General features: G+C 41.7%; 1 protein-coding gene across 1 annotated transcript in view; it reads left to right on the top strand.

The window, feature by feature from the left end:
• The first annotated feature begins 251 nt into the window (after positions 1 to 251).
• LOC111139346 (MAP7 domain containing 3) overlaps positions 252 to 17,606 on the top strand; it is a 20,735-nt gene continuing 3,380 nt past the window's right edge. Inside the window, exons 1-10 of the mRNA XM_022491612.1 lie at positions 252 to 306; positions 5,065 to 5,163; positions 5,261 to 5,344; positions 6,415 to 6,578; positions 7,447 to 7,561; positions 8,270 to 8,374; positions 12,107 to 12,202; positions 13,591 to 13,716; positions 17,015 to 17,343; positions 17,461 to 17,579. Of these exons, the coding sequence (XP_022347320.1) occupies positions 252 to 306; positions 5,065 to 5,163; positions 5,261 to 5,344; positions 6,415 to 6,578; positions 7,447 to 7,561; positions 8,270 to 8,374; positions 12,107 to 12,202; positions 13,591 to 13,716; positions 17,015 to 17,343; positions 17,461 to 17,579 (1,292 nt within the window). The remainder of the gene's footprint in view (positions 307 to 5,064; positions 5,164 to 5,260; positions 5,345 to 6,414; positions 6,579 to 7,446; positions 7,562 to 8,269; positions 8,375 to 12,106; positions 12,203 to 13,590; positions 13,717 to 17,014; positions 17,344 to 17,460; positions 17,580 to 17,606) is intronic.

The following is a 17,606-nucleotide window of genomic DNA, read 5'->3' on the forward strand; positions in this document are numbered from 1 at the left end:
GGATGCGAGGAGAACATGGAACGTAGGAGAGGGTTTCTTTAGACCAGAGGTCCCTGCCCAGAGGGTCAGGACGTGGTGTGTAGCGAGCAGCGCTGCAGGGTTTGCGGGTCTCAGGCGGGCACGGCGGCTCTGCGGGCCCCGCCCCGCCCCGCCCCCCGGCGCCGCGGCCGAAGCGGGCCAGACGGCGGCGCCGGAGCCTGCGCACTGGACCCCCAGCGCCGCCAGCGGTTTCAGACGCGGCGGCTCGGAAGATGGCGGAGCGCGCCGGCGGCGGCACCTCTCTGAGGGGGATGCGCGAACGCATGGGTGAGCGGCCTGGCGTCTCCCGGGGGAACTCGGAACCGCGCGGGAGGCGGGCGTCTCGTGGCCCCGGGGGCCGTTGAAGCGGCGCGGAGGGCGCCAGAAAACTTTACTCCGGAGTGGCCTCGCGCCGTCCGGTCCTCCCCTCACCCGCCCCGGAGTTTCCCTGGACGGGACAGAGAACCGTTGTGGGACGGGGGTCGGGAGGAGGAACGGCGGGCCGGCCGGCATCACCGACGGCCGAAGTCCCACGGCCAACGGCCCAACGGTCGCCGCCACCGGCCGAACCCCGCGGGCGGGGCGTGAGGGAACTAACGGACGCTGTGGGCGCAGGGGTGGGGGTGGAGGGGCCTGTGACCCCGGACCCTGAGGACGGTCTTGAGCTGCGCCTGCCGTTGGGGGGCGGCTGGCGTCCGCGCGGCCATCGAACGGACGCGCCACAGCCGGGGATGTGCGGGCGCCCGCCAAGACCCCGCGCGCCGGGGCAGCCTTTCCAGGCGCCGGGAGCCGGGAGTTTTCCCTCTGCGCGGGGCGCTCGCATCCTCTCCCACCGTCGCAGTCCTTGCCTCTCCCAAGGACTTAATCTACCGCACGCTCCCGGTCAACGTCCGGTGAGGAGGGAGCCTTGGGGGCTGTTCCTTTGAAAGTTGGGAGAAACTTGCCTCTCCGCTCCTCCTGATTTGCCCGCTGTAGCACATGACTTCGTCAAGATGTCACCTTCCGTGGGACATCTTGCGGACCCTAGGCGGCAATGAACGGGAAGCAGCACTTCAGTGTGCTTTCTTCTGAACTGGACCCAACGCCAAAATGTTTGTCGCCCCCAAATCGTTAATTTTCTAAAATTTGGCAGCGCGTTGCTTAGCCCAGGAGACTGCTCCGCTCGCGGAGCGAAATGGTATTTCTCGCTTGTGGGAGGTTACTTGGTTTTCTCAGGCCAGTTGCTATTACTGTGAACTTGAGAATAAAACGATCTTAATTGATTTTATCGAAAGCCTTGGGGATTTTTTCATTTGCAGTTGAAGAATTGGCTGCGATTGAGAGGCTTTGTGTTACTTCAGAATACTTTGAATCCACTCCCCAAACAACGTATCAGAAGCAAATACACTTTCATCTTTACCTAGAGAGAGAGTGCAGTAAATTCGGATTGTTTCATTACTTGTCGACACATAAGGCTCTCTGCCATTTGTTTATTTCAGTGATTTAAAGTAACCAGCATTCTGGATAACCCCCTTCCCAAGCATTTTTGGATATTGAATGTTGTGAAGTATTTTAAAATCTTTTATGAAACAGTTGCTTGGATTCACAGTATTTCAAGCCAAAAACTTAGTCATGCAAAAAGGGCTTAACCCAGAACCCTAATTGACCTCCTTGCTGCCCATTTCCTATTAGGAATTGAAAACATCACATGTTTTATGTTAGAATTTTCACAGACTACCGGCTTTAACAAGATTTGCCCTCATGGTCTCAGCGTTTTCCTGAAGGGGACAAGGAGTCATTGAAATGTCTTGCCACTTTGTGGCAAATGAAATGCCACTGTGACAGTTGCTTCTTTTTATTCTGTTATCCAAGTAACCATGAGTAGCCCTGAATCTGTTAATCTGGTCAATTTCATTTACTGCTGGGAGCCTGGCTTCAAGAGTTAAAACGTTGTCCCTGAACAAGTGACTTCTAAGGGGGCATGAATTATGTACATTCATTTTATTATGTTTTCTGTGCATAGCACTGCGCTAAGATTGTAACATACTGAAGAAATACACTTTTTAAAAATTTTTATTTACCTGAAAGAGATAGGGGTCAGGAGCATGGGGGTGGGAGTGGGCAGGGGCGGGGCAGAGAGAGAGGGAGAAACCGACTTTCCTGAGAGCATGACCTGAGTGGAAGGCAGATGTTTAACCCACTGAACCATCCAGGCATCCCTAAATACACTTCTTTTAACAGAACATGTGTTTTATACTTTTTACACATAATTGTAAGATAATTTATATGAATTTTTCAACCTGATGAGCATAAGAAGATTTGACACTGATCTGTCACCTTGTTTTTCTAAATTCACAAGTAGTTTCTTAGACAAATGCAGAAAAAGCTACTAAGGTTGAGTGAGATGATTATAGAATTTTAGAGCTGGAGAAACCTTAAGATTCTCAAGTCTAACACCCAGAGTCCCAGCTATAAAATCCTGGGCAGCTTCTACAACTCGGATGTATAGTCTAACAGCTTAATATTTTTTCCAAGTAGCCATTCCACTGTAGGCAGCTCTGACTGGTAGGAAACTGTAATTTGCTTTAAGACATGCTATCTTTGAGGAATTTTTTGTTTTGTCTTGTTTATTTTTTAGTAATCTCTACCCACTTTGGGGCTCAAACACAAGACCCAGAGTTACTACCTGCATGATCTGGGACAATAATGTTTAGCTTCAGTTTTTCCTACCTGTAAAAAATATGGAAAATAATAATATCCACTTTATAGGGTTGTTAGAATTTAATGAAGTCTACTGTAAAGAATTTTGTAAATGGTGAGGTTGATATACAGTATTTGTTAGAGCAATTTTTAGGAGAGTACCATAAATACAGATTAAGGTTCTTACTTCAGTTCTGGTAATAAACTCTACCCCTTTTATTAACCTCCAGGCAAAAGGTGACTCTTTTCTTTAAGATTTTATTTGAGAGAGAGAGAGAGAGAGAGAACATGACTGGGGCTGGGGTGGACAGAGGCAGAGGTAGAGAGGAAGAGCGAGAAGCAGACTCAGCTGCTGAGCAGGGAGCCAGATGCAGGGCTCAGGGCTGGATCCCAGGACCCTGAGATCACGACCTGAGCCGAAGGTCACCGAGGTGCTCTGCAAAAGGTAACTTTTAGCTTTAGTTTGGGATTCAGAAATTAGTATAGGAACTGCAGAAATACTGTAGTATACTTAAACTGTTCCTTACTGTAGCTTTAAAATGAATGGTAAGTGAATTCTCTCATTAATGGAGTTGAATAAAATATTCTGTTAAGACATAAAGCCTTTCTCCCATTGCCTGGACATTTTAAATAACTTCTAGAGTCTGTCCTTTTGGTGAATATATTTCTTGCCATTGGGAATTTGGATATGCAGTTCTAAAAATCAGACGATATTATTACCACATTAACCTTTAAATTATTTAGTTCATTATTCCAACCACAGCTAATTTTGAGGTTACTACTGTTTAATAAGATCTTTAAATATGGTAAAATTATACATTTCAAGAGAAATTGTCCTTATGGTCAGGTAATTTGTGCCAAAATATGAACTTTCTTTGGGATTTCTAATCAGGAAAATGGAATGTGCAAAACCAACTGTTTTTTTCTGTGCTCACATAGAGATGCTACAAGCGGGAGAGAGTATGTAAGAGGGTTCAATTAATTTATAGACTCTATTTAAGAATTGTTCTAATACACTAGTATGCAAATTCAGAGGATAATCTGTGGTCCACAGAATTGCTGGTAGTTGAACTATGAAGGAAGCTGAGAAGAGTCTAATCTTCAAATTTAGCTAAATCATGGATTATCTGAGCTGTTAGGTCTCTGTGGTTAAAAAAAAAAATCCTTTTTCCTTTTTGAAATAGTGGTCCCTATGGCAGCAATTATGAGATCACTTTCAAGGTTACTCTGTAAAATGACTCCCAGATCTTTTTCCTCAGTGACAAGAAACATCTCAGAGTCCTTTCATTCTTTAAGGACAATGACAGCTACTCTGTTCCTTTAATTATTTTAACCGCCCATCTTCAACTGTAAATTTTTTTCCTGGTATATAGAAAACAAAATTGTATGCAATATCACAGGGGCATATTTCCTGTGCATTCACAGAGGTAGAAGGGGAGTTTTCAGTGTTAACCTCCAGATTCTTCCTGAAGATGCCCAGCACTGTGGCACATTTTAGATGCAGCCATAAATGGAATTCAGGGGCTCCGCAATCCCCTATAATAATTGCTGTGTGTGTCATCCTGGCATTTGTTTTTCTTACTCTCCCTCAAATTGTGCTCCCCTAATCTTGTATTTCACCCTTATTGAAGTTTATTTACCACTTTTGGGTGCATTTTACAAGGCATGTGTAAATTTATCTTTGTTTGCCGGACATTTTTCTACCTGGAATAATACTATCTCAGTGGGAATTCCTTGAATGCTTCTCCACCTTCACTGCATTAGAATAGAGCTTTTAGCAACTGGAAGTGCCTGGGCCTCCACCCAGACAGAGACTGGGGGTGGGGAAAGGCAGGCATTGCTGGTATCTTTAAAGCAACGTGGGTAAAGAAAACCCCACATCTAGGTAATTTATAAATGTACTTTTTAATATTGGGTCCAATCTCTGAGGATCTCACTGTTGACACTTCTGCTTCCAAATTCAGATCTGTAAACACCACGTCTTTTCTAAATTCTCAATTTATGGTGAAACAGTTTTTCCATTTCTGTGCCAGCTCAGTTTTTCCAGTACTTGGTGTGATATCTTGTCTGAGGCATTTTTGAAAGCTATTAATCATTAGCTCCTACTTATCCACAAGCTCTAAGTCCTCAGATAGACTGGCACACCCACAGTCAACAGCCTTAATTCTTTTGTAAACTGTTGTTGAACATCCTAGGTACTTAATATGTCTTTGTTGTTGACCTGGATTAATCTGTCCTGATTTTGTCTTCTAGACGAGAGATGCTGTCCTGTATCATCAAGGATGATTGCCCAGGCTTTGCCTCCCCTGTATTAGCTGTTTGTATTGATAATATCTAATCCCTTCCTTTTCTCTCCCTGTATTCTAGTTGCGGCTGCTCACGCCATAGCTGAAGAAAGACGGAATCAAAGTAGTTTCAGCACTCATCCATCTCAATCTGCAAATATAAGATCAGCTTTCAAACCAGGTGTAATTTCTAGAATGCTTTTTTATAGATGTCAGAGTGTCATGTCAGTAAAACCAGATCTATTAATGCCTTACTATATTTTCTTTTTTGTTTTTAGTAATAGATGGATCCGTGCTTAAAAATGATGTGAAGCAGAGGTTGGCAAAGGAGCGAAGAGAGGAGACCAAAAGACAACAGGAAGGTATATTTTAGACTTAAAATCGGAATGAATAAATTTTCTGTTGAGGTTATATATTTTCAAAGTGATTTTATCTACTTTTCCTGATCTGTTTATATATAGATTACATTTTTTCTGGGATGTATTATGTTGGATTGAATAATTATACTAAGGTAGATAAAGAAGGCCTTAAAAAATAGTTGATTGTTTAATTTTTGAAGTAGTTTCTGTTAGCTCTAATTTTCTGAAAACTAAGGTATCAAAATTTCAGCATTTGTAGAAACAAGCAGAATGGGCTTTCAATAAAAATGACTCTAAAAAGGAAAATGAAGTTGTTAATAATCCTAACATAGGCTTCTCAAGTGTAAATTTGGACCTAAAAGAATCTTTTTACACCTCAAGAGAATGCCTTTCTCAACGAGGCATTTTTCTCTGGCCTTTGAAATCCCTTGACAAAACTTGTGCTCAGCTTCATTCAAATGGATATAATTTTTCTTTGTTTTGGTGAGGAGTTATTTCTTCCTGGAGCTCTTCTGGAGAGTATTTTAGAACTGCATAGATGCTCTCCAGGCTTTAGTGAGGGAAAATTTGAAATAGGAAAACATCATGCTGTTCCATACATAGTGTGGTGTCTTAACTCCATGAATGTAAAACGGGCATGATTAAATATGGTCTGGATAGATGAGGCCTTTGAAAGAAGTTTCCTAGTAGAAGAAAAAAAAAACCCCTTCTGGCCATGTGTTTTCTTTTTAATTCTTATTTTAATGTATATAGCATGTTAATCTGGTGGGGTTTAATTTTGCCTCAAATCAGCGGAAATATCACATGAAAGAAAATACTTGGTTTTAATTCAGAATTTTAGCTTGGACAGGATATGAGGGTCATCTATGCCATCTCTGTTCTCTAGAATTAAATGAACACTCAGTACAAATGATTCTTGTTCACTTATATAATCGTTTGTTATTGGCATAGGTCATGTTATTTTTAAGAAAGAGGAAGAGATATATTAACTTTCTCCTTCTTTGTGAGTACTGTAGAAAACTTAAATATTTTCTTGGCTCTTACGCCTTGAAAATGTATTTGGAATATTTCAGCTACTAAGGAAACACAACTGCTTGAAAAAGAAAGAAAATCACGGATCCAATATGAAAAACAGATGGAGGAGAAACAACGGAAACTGAAAGAACAAAAGGAGAAGGATGAGCAGCGGAGAATATCTGCAGAAGAAAAAAGGAAACAAAAATTACAGGAAGAAAGGGTACAGTACATGTTTCCTAGCCTGTTCATCAGATGCCACGTGGTGTCACCTGGCACTGGAATACTTTTTTCTTAGCCTTTCACTGCCTTTCCTGCCCCCTCTCCTGCCAAGGGATCCAGTCCCAGTTCTCTCTCCCCTTCAGCGGTAGAGCCTCTTGTTCCTGTGCTCTCAGATCCCTGAGTTTCGACCTGCTATCTGAGGTAAAGCGGAGCCTCGCAGGCCTGGGAAGAGAGCCCTTCCATGCTCTGGGATGTGGCTCACTTGTGTCTCTGCGCTCTATGCCCGTGGTCTCATGCTCATAGACCCATCAATAGGCCGCGATCTCACTTCTCACAGCTGCTTCTTTGACTTGAGCGCAGGCCAGTCTGATGACAGCGCTTGCTCTCTCGTCTGGCTTCCACTGCCTTTCTGCCCTGTGCACTCTTCCTCCCAGCTGTGCTGGGGCCCTGTCTCTCTACCATCCTGGACTCTTTTGGTGTCTGGCACTCGAGGCTCATGTCGGGCTCCCTGCTTCTCCTTCTCCCTCTGCCTGCTGCTCCCCTTGCTTGTGCACATTCTTTCTCTCAGATTAATTAATTGATTAATTTCCTCATGATACAAGCAGAGGTAAGCACAGTCTGTTTCTTAGTTCATATCCGTAAGATTAAAGCCTGTTACTCAGGAGAAGCATTGACATTGATTGATACCAGAAATATGGTCTTCAGTTGTTTTTTTGGTCTTCATTTTTAACTCTTACTTACCTCATACCCCCCCAAATTTTGCTTGATAGAAAAATTTGGTAATGGGTTGGAGTTCTAACCCACAGATCTAAATTACACTATCCAGTATGTTGAATATGTAAAAATTTGTTGGCATTTATTTGAAATAGGAGAGATTCAAGGCTGTTCTCTGTCGGACATTGGAACGGAGCAACCGTGTTGATCATCGTCAAAAAAGATGGTCATGGGAAGGCTCTACAGCTGTGAACCCAGAAACCAAAACCGGTAATTAATAAACTGTTAAACTTTAAGTTATTCATGCTCTTATTTAGATATTGGCTATTGTTGCAAGGTTGCATTTACAGTAGGGTTTTGAGCTTTGTGTTTTAAGTGAAAATGCTGCCATATACTCTTTGGTGTGCTCAGTAAGTTTTTGTTTAAATTTGTATCATGTAAGATTGCAAAAGAAATTTTTTTTAAGATTTTATTTATTTATTTGACAGACAGAGATCACAAGTAGGCAGAGAGCAGGCAGAGAGAGAGGAGGAAGCAGGGAGCCTGATGCGGGGCTCGATCCCAGGACCCTGGGATCATGACCTGAGCCGAAGGCAGAGGCTTTAACCTACTGAGCCACCCAGGCACCCCTGCAAAAGAAATTTTAATATTTTATCCAGTATCCAAAATCTTACCATTTAAATTTGTAATATCTGTAAAAATGATTGAATTTTATATAGCTTTATCCAATGCATATTTTTTCCGGTGCACGTTTTAAAAAATAAAGTCCCATTTACTATTGCAGCTACTATAAATTTTCCTATAAATGGACAGAGCTCTACAGTTTCATAAAACTTAAATTTATATCGCGTGTAAGGAATGACAGTAAACATTGTGCACCTAATTAGTGCACATACTCCATAGAACTACATCATGAACTTACTTTGTTTCAGCTAGTGATGCTTTAAGTATGAGTACAGTAAATATATCTTTCCTCAGCCAGTAAACGTTCTGTATCGACTGAGAAACTTGAACAAGAGACATCTGGTTTACAGAAACAAATGTCTGTGTCATCTGCAGGTCTTCAGAGTTCTGTTGCCAAGAGTAAGTAGTTATTTCATGTATTCTGCTGAATTTTAAACCAATGAAATAAATTCTTTTTAATGTCTTTTCATAGTACCACTTATCCTTTAGATTGTGGAACATTTAGATTTATTTCAGAAGAGCACCACCTGGTTTTGTTTTTGGTGGAGGTGGTCATTACTGTTTCGTATTTTCATCAGTGTTAGTCCTTGTTTTATAATTCGTATGTGCATCATCACAGGCGCTTGTTGAGTTCAGGTAGCCCAAACTGAAACACATTTTATTGCCATTGCCTGGCATAGTAACTTGGTATAAAACGGATTCATATTCTACCTAACCAGTAAATGAGATCCTTTTTCCTAGAGAGTAGCTAGACTGGTCATTCAATTTCCGTTAAGTTTCATGAAAATCACCTCATTTAAGGAAAATGTTAGCATATATACAGCAGCGGACAGGTTGATCTGCTTCACATATGTCGTACTTGTTACTCATGACAACCTTGTAAAGGTGACAGGCAAGTGTAATTACCTTCCTGGCTTTATAGTTAAGACCCCAAGAAATTCAGTGCTCTTCAGTCTGTCATGCTTTGTTTTTGGCTTGTATTTTGGTCATTTGATAGATAGATCGTGATGTTGAAATTGTACATTTGAATAATCCTGTGTTTTCCTCCAAAGCAAATAACATGGTACCCATGTTTAATGAGCAAAGCATTGCTAACCTCCTCTTTACAACTCTTTGTAGTACTAATGTGGTGTTCTTTAAACAAAAAAGAAATTATCTACTATGACTACCTCAATACCTTTGTGTTTTTTTTTTTTTTTTAAAGATTTTATTTATTTATCCGACAGAGAGAGATCACAAGTAGACAAAGAGGCAGGCGGAGAGGGAGAGAGGGAAGCAGGCTCCCTGCCAAGCAAAGAGCCCGATGCGGGACTCGATCCCAGGACCCTGAGATCATGACCTGAGCCGAAGGCAGCGGCTTAACCCACTGAGCCACCCAGGCGCCCCAATACCTTTGTTTTTGTTTCTGTTTTTGTTTTTAAAGATTTTACTTATTTGACAGACAGAGATCACAAGTAGGCAGAGAGGCAGGCAGAGAGGTGGGGGGGGAGCAGACTCCCTGCTTTGCAGAGAGCCCGATGGGGCTCGATCCTAGGACCCTAAGATGATGACCTGAGCCGAAGGCAGAGGCTTTAACCCACTGAGCCACCCAGGCGCCCCAACCTCAATACCTTTTGCTTCTAGTGTTTGTCCTTTTAATTAGTGTTTCTTTTTTTAAAAAAATCCTTCACCTGGTGCGCCTGGGTGGCTCAGTCGTTAAGTGTCTGCCTTCCGCTCGGAGTCATGATCCCAAAGTCCCGGGATCGAACCCCATGTCAGGGCTCCCTGCTCAGTGGGGAGCCTACTTCTCCCTCTCCAGCTCTCCTGTGCTTTTGTTCCCTCTTTCACTATTTCTCTCTGTAATAAACAAATAAAATCTTAAAAAAAAAATCCTTCACCTAACTGTCAGTGACCATTTCTGGCTTACTGTGCATGGTGTTTCCCACTGATAATTGAAATGGATTAGGTAAACCATACCCATCAATCAATTTAAAAAAATAATTTCTGGAGGCAAAAACAGAAGTGATCTTGGCAGGAAGAAGACACAGCAAACATATTCCACATCATTCCCACTTCAGTGCCTTACGAATTGAAGAAAAAAAAGGCATAATTATGGTTTCAATTTAAAAATCTTTTTTAAAAACATTTTATTTATTTGAGAGCAAGTGAGAGAGTGATAGAGCACAAGCGGTAAGTGGGGCAAAGGGAGGGGGAGACAGATTCCCCGCTGAGCAGGGAACCCCTGATCTGGGGTTATCACATTTTTTCTTTCAATGGTCTAACAAAAGTTGATCCACTTACCACCCCAACCCTTGATTAGGCTTTCCCAAAGCACTTATGTGTAGCCTGGGATCATTTGTAGATTAATGTGGGAAGGTTTTCTCTAGCACCTTCCTTGTCATATAATGAAATTATTATTCACCATTTCAATCCTTTAGAAAAACTAGAATTCATTGCAATGTTATATTTATATACTTTCATGTATACACACAAACACATTCATTTTGATATATTTTACTTGTTTAACTAGCATTCACTCTGTTTCAGAAACTGTCTAATTGCTTTGAGGAGTTAGCAAATATTTCTTCCACAGACATGTATGACATTTTTAGTATAATGAGCAAATACTAGTATGCCTTCATTCATAGGCCTCATGCTATTAAAAGAGGTTTGTAAAGAGGAGGAACAGGCGATGCCTTTTAGGATAATAATTAGTTAAATTGCACTGAAAGAGCAATTCCAAGTAATTTTTAAAAAGATTTTATTTATTTGACAGAGAAACAGCAAGAGAGGGAACATAGCAGGGGGAGTGGGAGAGGGAGAAGCGGGCTTCCTGCTGAACAAGGAGCCTGATGCAGGGCTCTATCCCAGGACCCTGCAATCGTGATCTGAGCTGAAGGCAGATGCTTAATGACTGAGCCACCCAGGTGCCCCTAAATGATTTTTTAAATGATTTTTTTTACTAGGTTTTTTTTTAAAGATTTTATTTATTTATTTGACAGAGAGAGATCGAAAGTAGGTAGAGAGGCAGGCAGAGAGAGAGAGGGACGGATGCAGGCTCCCCACTGAGCAGAGAGCCCAATGCGGGGCTCGATCCCAGGACCCTGAGATCATGACCCGAGCGGAAGGCAGAGGCCTAACCCACTGAGTCACCCAGGAGCCCTTTTTACTAGTTTTTAACATGAGAAGGTATGATGGAAGATACTTTGTGAAATAGCTTACTTACAAGTATAGTATTACTGCACACTCTGAAACAATGAATGTTGTCATTAATGATGACAGAGAAAATAAAGTCCGTATTGGTGGTGGCTTACCTTTGTAAAATCTCTTCAAATTGAAATGAAACCTTTTTGATCCAGAGAGATGAATATTTCACATGCAAATGAAGTTCATAATCTGATAACCTGTAATATTTTAAGTAGCCCTGTTTTAGAGCTTGGCTGATTGCAATTGTCTATTTTTCTTCTGCTCATTGCTGACTCATAATAACTGTTCAAACTATCTTGTATTTTCCTTGCAGTACAAAAATAAAGGATGTGTGATTTAATCACATGATTGAATTGATTATACCTCTGGTTCATGCTGTTCAATTACATTATCAGTTCAGGAATTTTCAAATGATGCTATGTTGTCAATATCTATAGGTCCCCAAGTTTAATTTATAGGTTCCCAAAAGAGAAGTTATTCTTTAATTCAGAATCCTGAGTCAGAATTTGTTTGTGTCTACACAAACCATGTTTTTCATTAGGTTGCTAAAATTGTGACATCTGTGCCAAAGGCTAATGATCATTTTTGTTTAAAAAAATAACCATTATAATTAAAGTATACATTATTTTAGTAATAGATGTCATGGATTGTGTCCAGAATTAAAGGTTGTATAGTCCCAATTTGGGAATGTTGATCTTGTCAGGTAGTATTAGACATTACCCTCTTAATTTTTAACTATTTTTTCCTAATAAATTTTATTGTCCAGATCACCTAAAGAGCAAATGAGCTTTAAGTTGGGGATATATAATCTCTACAGAAGATTGGAAATTTAAATTTTTATAAGCAAAAGTAGAGAAGATAAAAAATGTATGAAGTGACTCACTTCTGAAATAATACATTTAAATAATTTGTAAAAAATAATATTCCTTTGCCTTTGATCTCCAGAAAAAATAGAAAAGAAGAGAAGCTCATCCTTGACGAGAGGATCTAACAAATTGCAGGCACCTTCAGAAACTGTACAAGTAGAAGAAAAACCAACTGGTTAGTTATTTCTAAGTACCAGTCTTAAATAGTGGTTTAAAAGAGATCTTTTGTGGTACCTGTGTGGCTCAGTCAGTTGAGCACCGACTCCTGATTTTGGCTCAGGCCATGATCCTGAGTTGGGCTCCAAGCTAAACTTGGAACCTGCTCAAGATCGTCTCTCTCTGCACTTCCCTATCCCCGCACTTCTTGTCGTTCTCCCAAAAAAAGATCTGTGTTAGCATTTGGTTGCCTGAGAAGTCGTTCCTAAAATTTGAAGCCACAATATCCTTTCTTTAACTGCAAAATGTCCTTTGATGTCATACTTATTTGGCTGAAGCCAAGAGTCTGTCTTCATTTTTTAAATTTTTTTTAAGATTTTATTTATTGATTTGACATACAGAGATAACAAGTGGGCAGAGAGGCAGGCAGAGAGGGGGAAGCAGGCCCCCTGCTGATCAGAAAGCCCAATGTGGGGCTCAATCCCAAGACCCCGAGATCATGACCTGAGCCGAAGGCAGAGGCCCTAACCCACTGAGCCACCCAGGCGCCCAGTACTTCTTTATTTAAAGTAGTTTCTAATACCCGCCCCCCAACTTTTCTCTGTCAGACACGACTGTTGCTTTTTGTTTTATACCAAACCACTTACAGAATACTCTCCAGTTTGTTGATTCAGGTCAAATCCTGTTATAACAAATGCCATTGTCACAGGGATCTTTAGGAACATAAAAACTTGGAGCAAGGTATTTACAAGATGCACTTTTTTAAAAAAGATTTTATTTATTTAACAGATAGATCACAAGTAGGCAGAGAGACAGAGAGAGAGGGGAGGAAGCAGGCTCCCTGCTGAGCAGAGAGCCCGATGTGGGGCTCAATCCCAGGACCCTGAGATCATGACCTGAGCCGAAGGCAGAGGCTTTAACCCACTGAGCCACCCAGGCGCGCCTACAAGATGCACTTTTAACAAAAGAATTCAGTCAGTCCCTTGGAGCTTTTGGTAATGAACTTGACCACTATGACTGTCAGTGGCATATATCTGTAGAAGTCCACCTCAAAGTTGTTTTGCCACATACAACTTCATGAATTCCCGTAGAGACGATACGTTGGGATAGGGCTTTGTTAGATACGTTACCTGGATTTCTTCACTGGGGTTATTGAGTATGACGGGGACTTTGACCCTTAATTCAGGTGCTCTCTTCCCTAGCCAGGCAGTCGGATCCAGTGGTGATGTTCAGTCCCATTATTTATATATATTTATATATATTTATATATATACATATGTATGTGTATATATATATTGCTCTCATTTCCTCTACTTGTAGGCTGGGAAAGTTCTCATGTGCAGTTCATATGCCGTGCATTTATTTGTGAGACTTCAACTTGAATTCTTTTTGTTTGTTCTCCTTTAGCTCGTCAGTCATATACCAGTCTTCGGGAGAATAATTTAATCACTCGCCTGCTTGTCCCTACCAAAGCGTCAATAGCCAGGAGCAAAAGTGCTGCTTCCTTGTCAGTTCCTGGCAGAGATACTTCAGGTAACAGGCATAGGGCAGAAAGCCTGAAAGTGTTAGTATTTGCACTTAAAAAGCAGGTTATATCATTTAATTTGTTGCGGTAAGGCATAAAAATAATTCGAATCAGTAGTTTCCAGATGACTGATATTTACGTTGCATATTTGTTTTATGCCTTCTAGCATGGTAGGTTGAGTTACCTGGATGATAGTTGATTGATAGGATGAAATAAGGTAGTTGTGGTGGTGGTTGTTAAATTTTTAAGTGATTTTTTTTTTTAAAAAGTACTAGATGTTAAGAGTACCAAAAATTTTTATAATAGCAAGGGGGAGGAAGTTTCCTACTCCACTCTCTTTTTCCCCCTAAAATGTGGAAGAATGATTTTGAGCTGCTCTTCAGCTTTTTATTAATAGTAAAATAAAACCCATTTTCAGGCTTACATGGATTTTCTCACTTAGAGGTCACATAGAGTGTTAGACATGCCTGTGGGTTGTAAGAAGTCCTCAGTAGTGGAGAGCTCAAATGCACTATTCCCATTATTCTTTTTTCCTCCACTTTTTTCTTCCCATCACTTTTATTCTTTTATTTTTTTCTTCTGTTAATATTCACATAATTAGTAAAATAAATTACAGTGCTATCATAGACTTTCTGGTAGTGCAGCTTTACTTCTTTTGGTTCAGATTCCTGACTTTGTTTTTGCCCTATTATATGTATGTCAAATTATTTTCTGCCAGTCTTCCCCCAGTCTCCTGTAGGATAGTTCTTATATTAACTTTCATTCTTGTTAAATAATCTGTTACTTCCATCAAAAATATAATACTTATCTTAAATTTCTCTAGCTGTACTTAATATATTCTTTGTAGCACAAACTGTCAGTGTTAAATAATGTGACCATTTAGATACATACAGATCTGTAAATAAAATGCTTTTTCCACCAAAAGTGGGTGACTAAAAGAAAACATTTAAGTCAGATTGTTTATTCATGAGTAGTCAGTCTTTGGTAATTTGTTTTATTTTGATTACTTGATGAGATCATGTAAAAGTTTACCACCCAGTTAAAGAAGAGAGGTGACAAATTTACCAAGTCTTATAAAAGCTACCACCAAATACTTTCTAAAAAAAATACTTTTCTTTATTATACAAGCAATAAATATTTAGTGTAGAACAAATTTTAAATATAATTTATTATCTCAGTAACTCACTGGGAACTGAATATTTTGTTTGTGTTTTCTTTACAAAATGAGATTGTAACTTGTTTTTGTTTTTTTGATTTGTTTTTGTTTATACTCAATATGTACCATTTTCTTGGGGCACCTGGGTGGCTCAGTTGGTTAAGCATCTGACTTTGGCTCAAGTCATGATCTCTGGGTCCTGGTATCCAGCCCTGCATTGGGCTCCTCTCTCAGCAGGGAGTCTCCTTTGTCCCTGTCCCTTTCTGCCCCTCCCCTTGTGTGCCTGTGTGTGGAGGCACTCTCTCAAATAAATAAAACTTTTTTAAAGATTTATTTATTTATTTATTTGACAGAGAGAGAGAGAGAGAGAGAGTGAGCGCGTGCGCGAGCGCGCACAAGTAGGCAGAGAGGCAGGCAGAGAGAGAGAGAGATGGGGAAGCAGGCTTCCTGCTGAGCAGAGAGCCTGATTTGGGGCTGGATCCCAGGACCCTGAGATCATGACCTGAGCCAAAGACAGAGGCTTATCCCACTGAGCCACCCAGACGCCCTAAATAAAATCTTTTTTAAAAAAGTATATATATATATTTATCATTTTCTAGGTCTGGAAATTGTATATTATTACTGTGAATGACTGCCTTAGTATTTTTTTTCTTTTCTTTTTTAAAGATTCATTTATTTGACAGAGATCAGTAGTAGGCAGAGAGGCAGGCAGAGAAAGAGGGGGAAGCAGGCTCCCTGCCGAGCAGAAAGCCCGATGTGGGGCTTGATCCCAGGACCCCGAGATCATGACCTGAGCCGAAGGCAGAGGCTTTAACCCACTGAGCCACCCAGGCGCCCCTGCCTTAGTATTTTCTAAATTTCTTTTTTTTTAAAAAAGATTTTATTTATTTATTTGAGAGACAGAGATTACAAGTAGGCGGAGAGGCAGGCAGAGAAAGGAGGAAGCAGGCTCCCCATGGAGCAGAGAGCCCGATGTGGGGCTCGATCCCAGGACCCTGGGATCATGACCTGAGCCGAAGGCAGAAGCTTTAAACCACTGAGCCACCCAGGTGCCCAGTATTTTCTAAATTTCTTGTTGAATATTTGGATTATAGTTTTGTTTCAGTATTATCAATAATGCTATGAGTAACCTTATTACATATGTTTTCATGTCTGATTTTTTTTCCTAAGAATAGATCTTGAAGTAAAATTGTGGGAACAAAGAGTATGTCCTTTTAATGGCTTTTAATGCCTTATTGCCCCAATCCCCCCTGTCAGGAGCATATACAGATCTACACCCCACCAGTAGTGTGGGGCTGCCTGGTTCCCAACATTGGCATTACCACTTTCTTCCTCCTTTGCTGGTACCGAGTATTACCATTTTTATCCATTTATTAGGCAAAAATTATTTATTTATTTTAAAGATTTTTATTTATTTGACAGGGAGAGAGCGAGAGAGGGAGTATAAGTGGGGGGGAGTGGGGGAGGGAGAAGCAGGCCTCCTGCTGAGCAGGGAGCCCGATGCAGGGCTCGATCCCAGGACCCCGGGATCACCACCTGAGCCAAAGGCAGGTATTTAATGACCGAGCCACCCAGGAGCCCTGGCAAAAAATTTAGATTGTTAAAGCTGGAAGAGACCTTGAAAATCTAGCCCATTCTGATTAATGTTTTATTATAGTTTTTAGAATGGGTGAGAAATGCTCTTTTCTTACATTTAAATCACCATATATGGAGTTTCTTACCTGATCACTTGAAATGGTAAGATCTCTGGTCCTAGTGAAGTTGTTCTAGATTACTTTTTCAAAGTGTTGAATATCTTATAATGTGTTATAAAAATCATTCAAAACTGTGATATTAAAAGAGAAGTGACTTACTGCAAACATCAACTTTGAAGAAGCATCCTCTTTTCGCCTGTAGTGGACTTTTGCTTTCACTACACCTCTTAATGGTGGTGCTTCTGAAGTAACCAACTTCGAGATGTTTCTGTCCGGTGTGTGGGTTCCATTTCACTAGACACTTCCATGTTGTGGGGTAATCAATCCCTGCAGTTTACTAACGAACACATAGTCTCTCTTTTTTCTCTTCCTGTTCTTGTACTGTTACGTGGCGCGTTTCTGTCTTGTCTGGTTTCTGTGTATGGGTAGTCTCATCCTGTCCTCGTTCACCCATAGGTACCCACAATGCCTTAATCCAGTATATAAACATGCCCTTGCGGAGCCACAGCAGTGATGAACTGAAGAATACCATGGCGCTTCGCAAGGCAGCAGCGGCAGGGCCTCCCCAGGAGAAGGTGGAAGCACCCCCTGATGTAAGTGTGGAGGCGGCCCCTCACGTGAAGGTGGAAGCAACCCCCGAGGTGAGCGTGGAAGCGGCCCCTGAGATGAGCCTGGAAGCGGCCCCTGAGGTGAGCCTGGATGCGGCCCCTGAGGCAACCGTGGAAGTGGCCCCCGAGGCGACCGTGGAAGTGGCCCCTGAAGGGAACACAGAAGCCACCCCCAAGGTGAGCGTGGAAGGGCCCCCTGAAGGGAGCGTGGAAGCACTGTGTGAAGCAGGTGTGGAAGCACTCCCTGAGAGCATGGAAACATCACCGGAAGTGAGTGTGGACGTGTCCCCCAAGGCGAGTGTGGACCCGTCGTCCCCCGAGGCGAGCGTGGACCCGTCGTCCCCCGAGGCGAGCGTGGACCCGTCGTCCCCCGAGGCGAGCGTGGACCCGTCGTCCCCCGAGGCGAGCGTGGACCCGTCGTCCCCCGAGGCGAGCGTGGA

Source organism: Enhydra lutris, unplaced genomic scaffold, assembly GCF_002288905.1.
Source record: "Enhydra lutris kenyoni isolate GAN:26980312 unplaced genomic scaffold, ASM228890v2 scaffoldscaffold101, whole genome shotgun sequence".
In the NCBI taxonomy this organism is placed as follows: domain Eukaryota; kingdom Metazoa; phylum Chordata; class Mammalia; order Carnivora; family Mustelidae; genus Enhydra; species Enhydra lutris.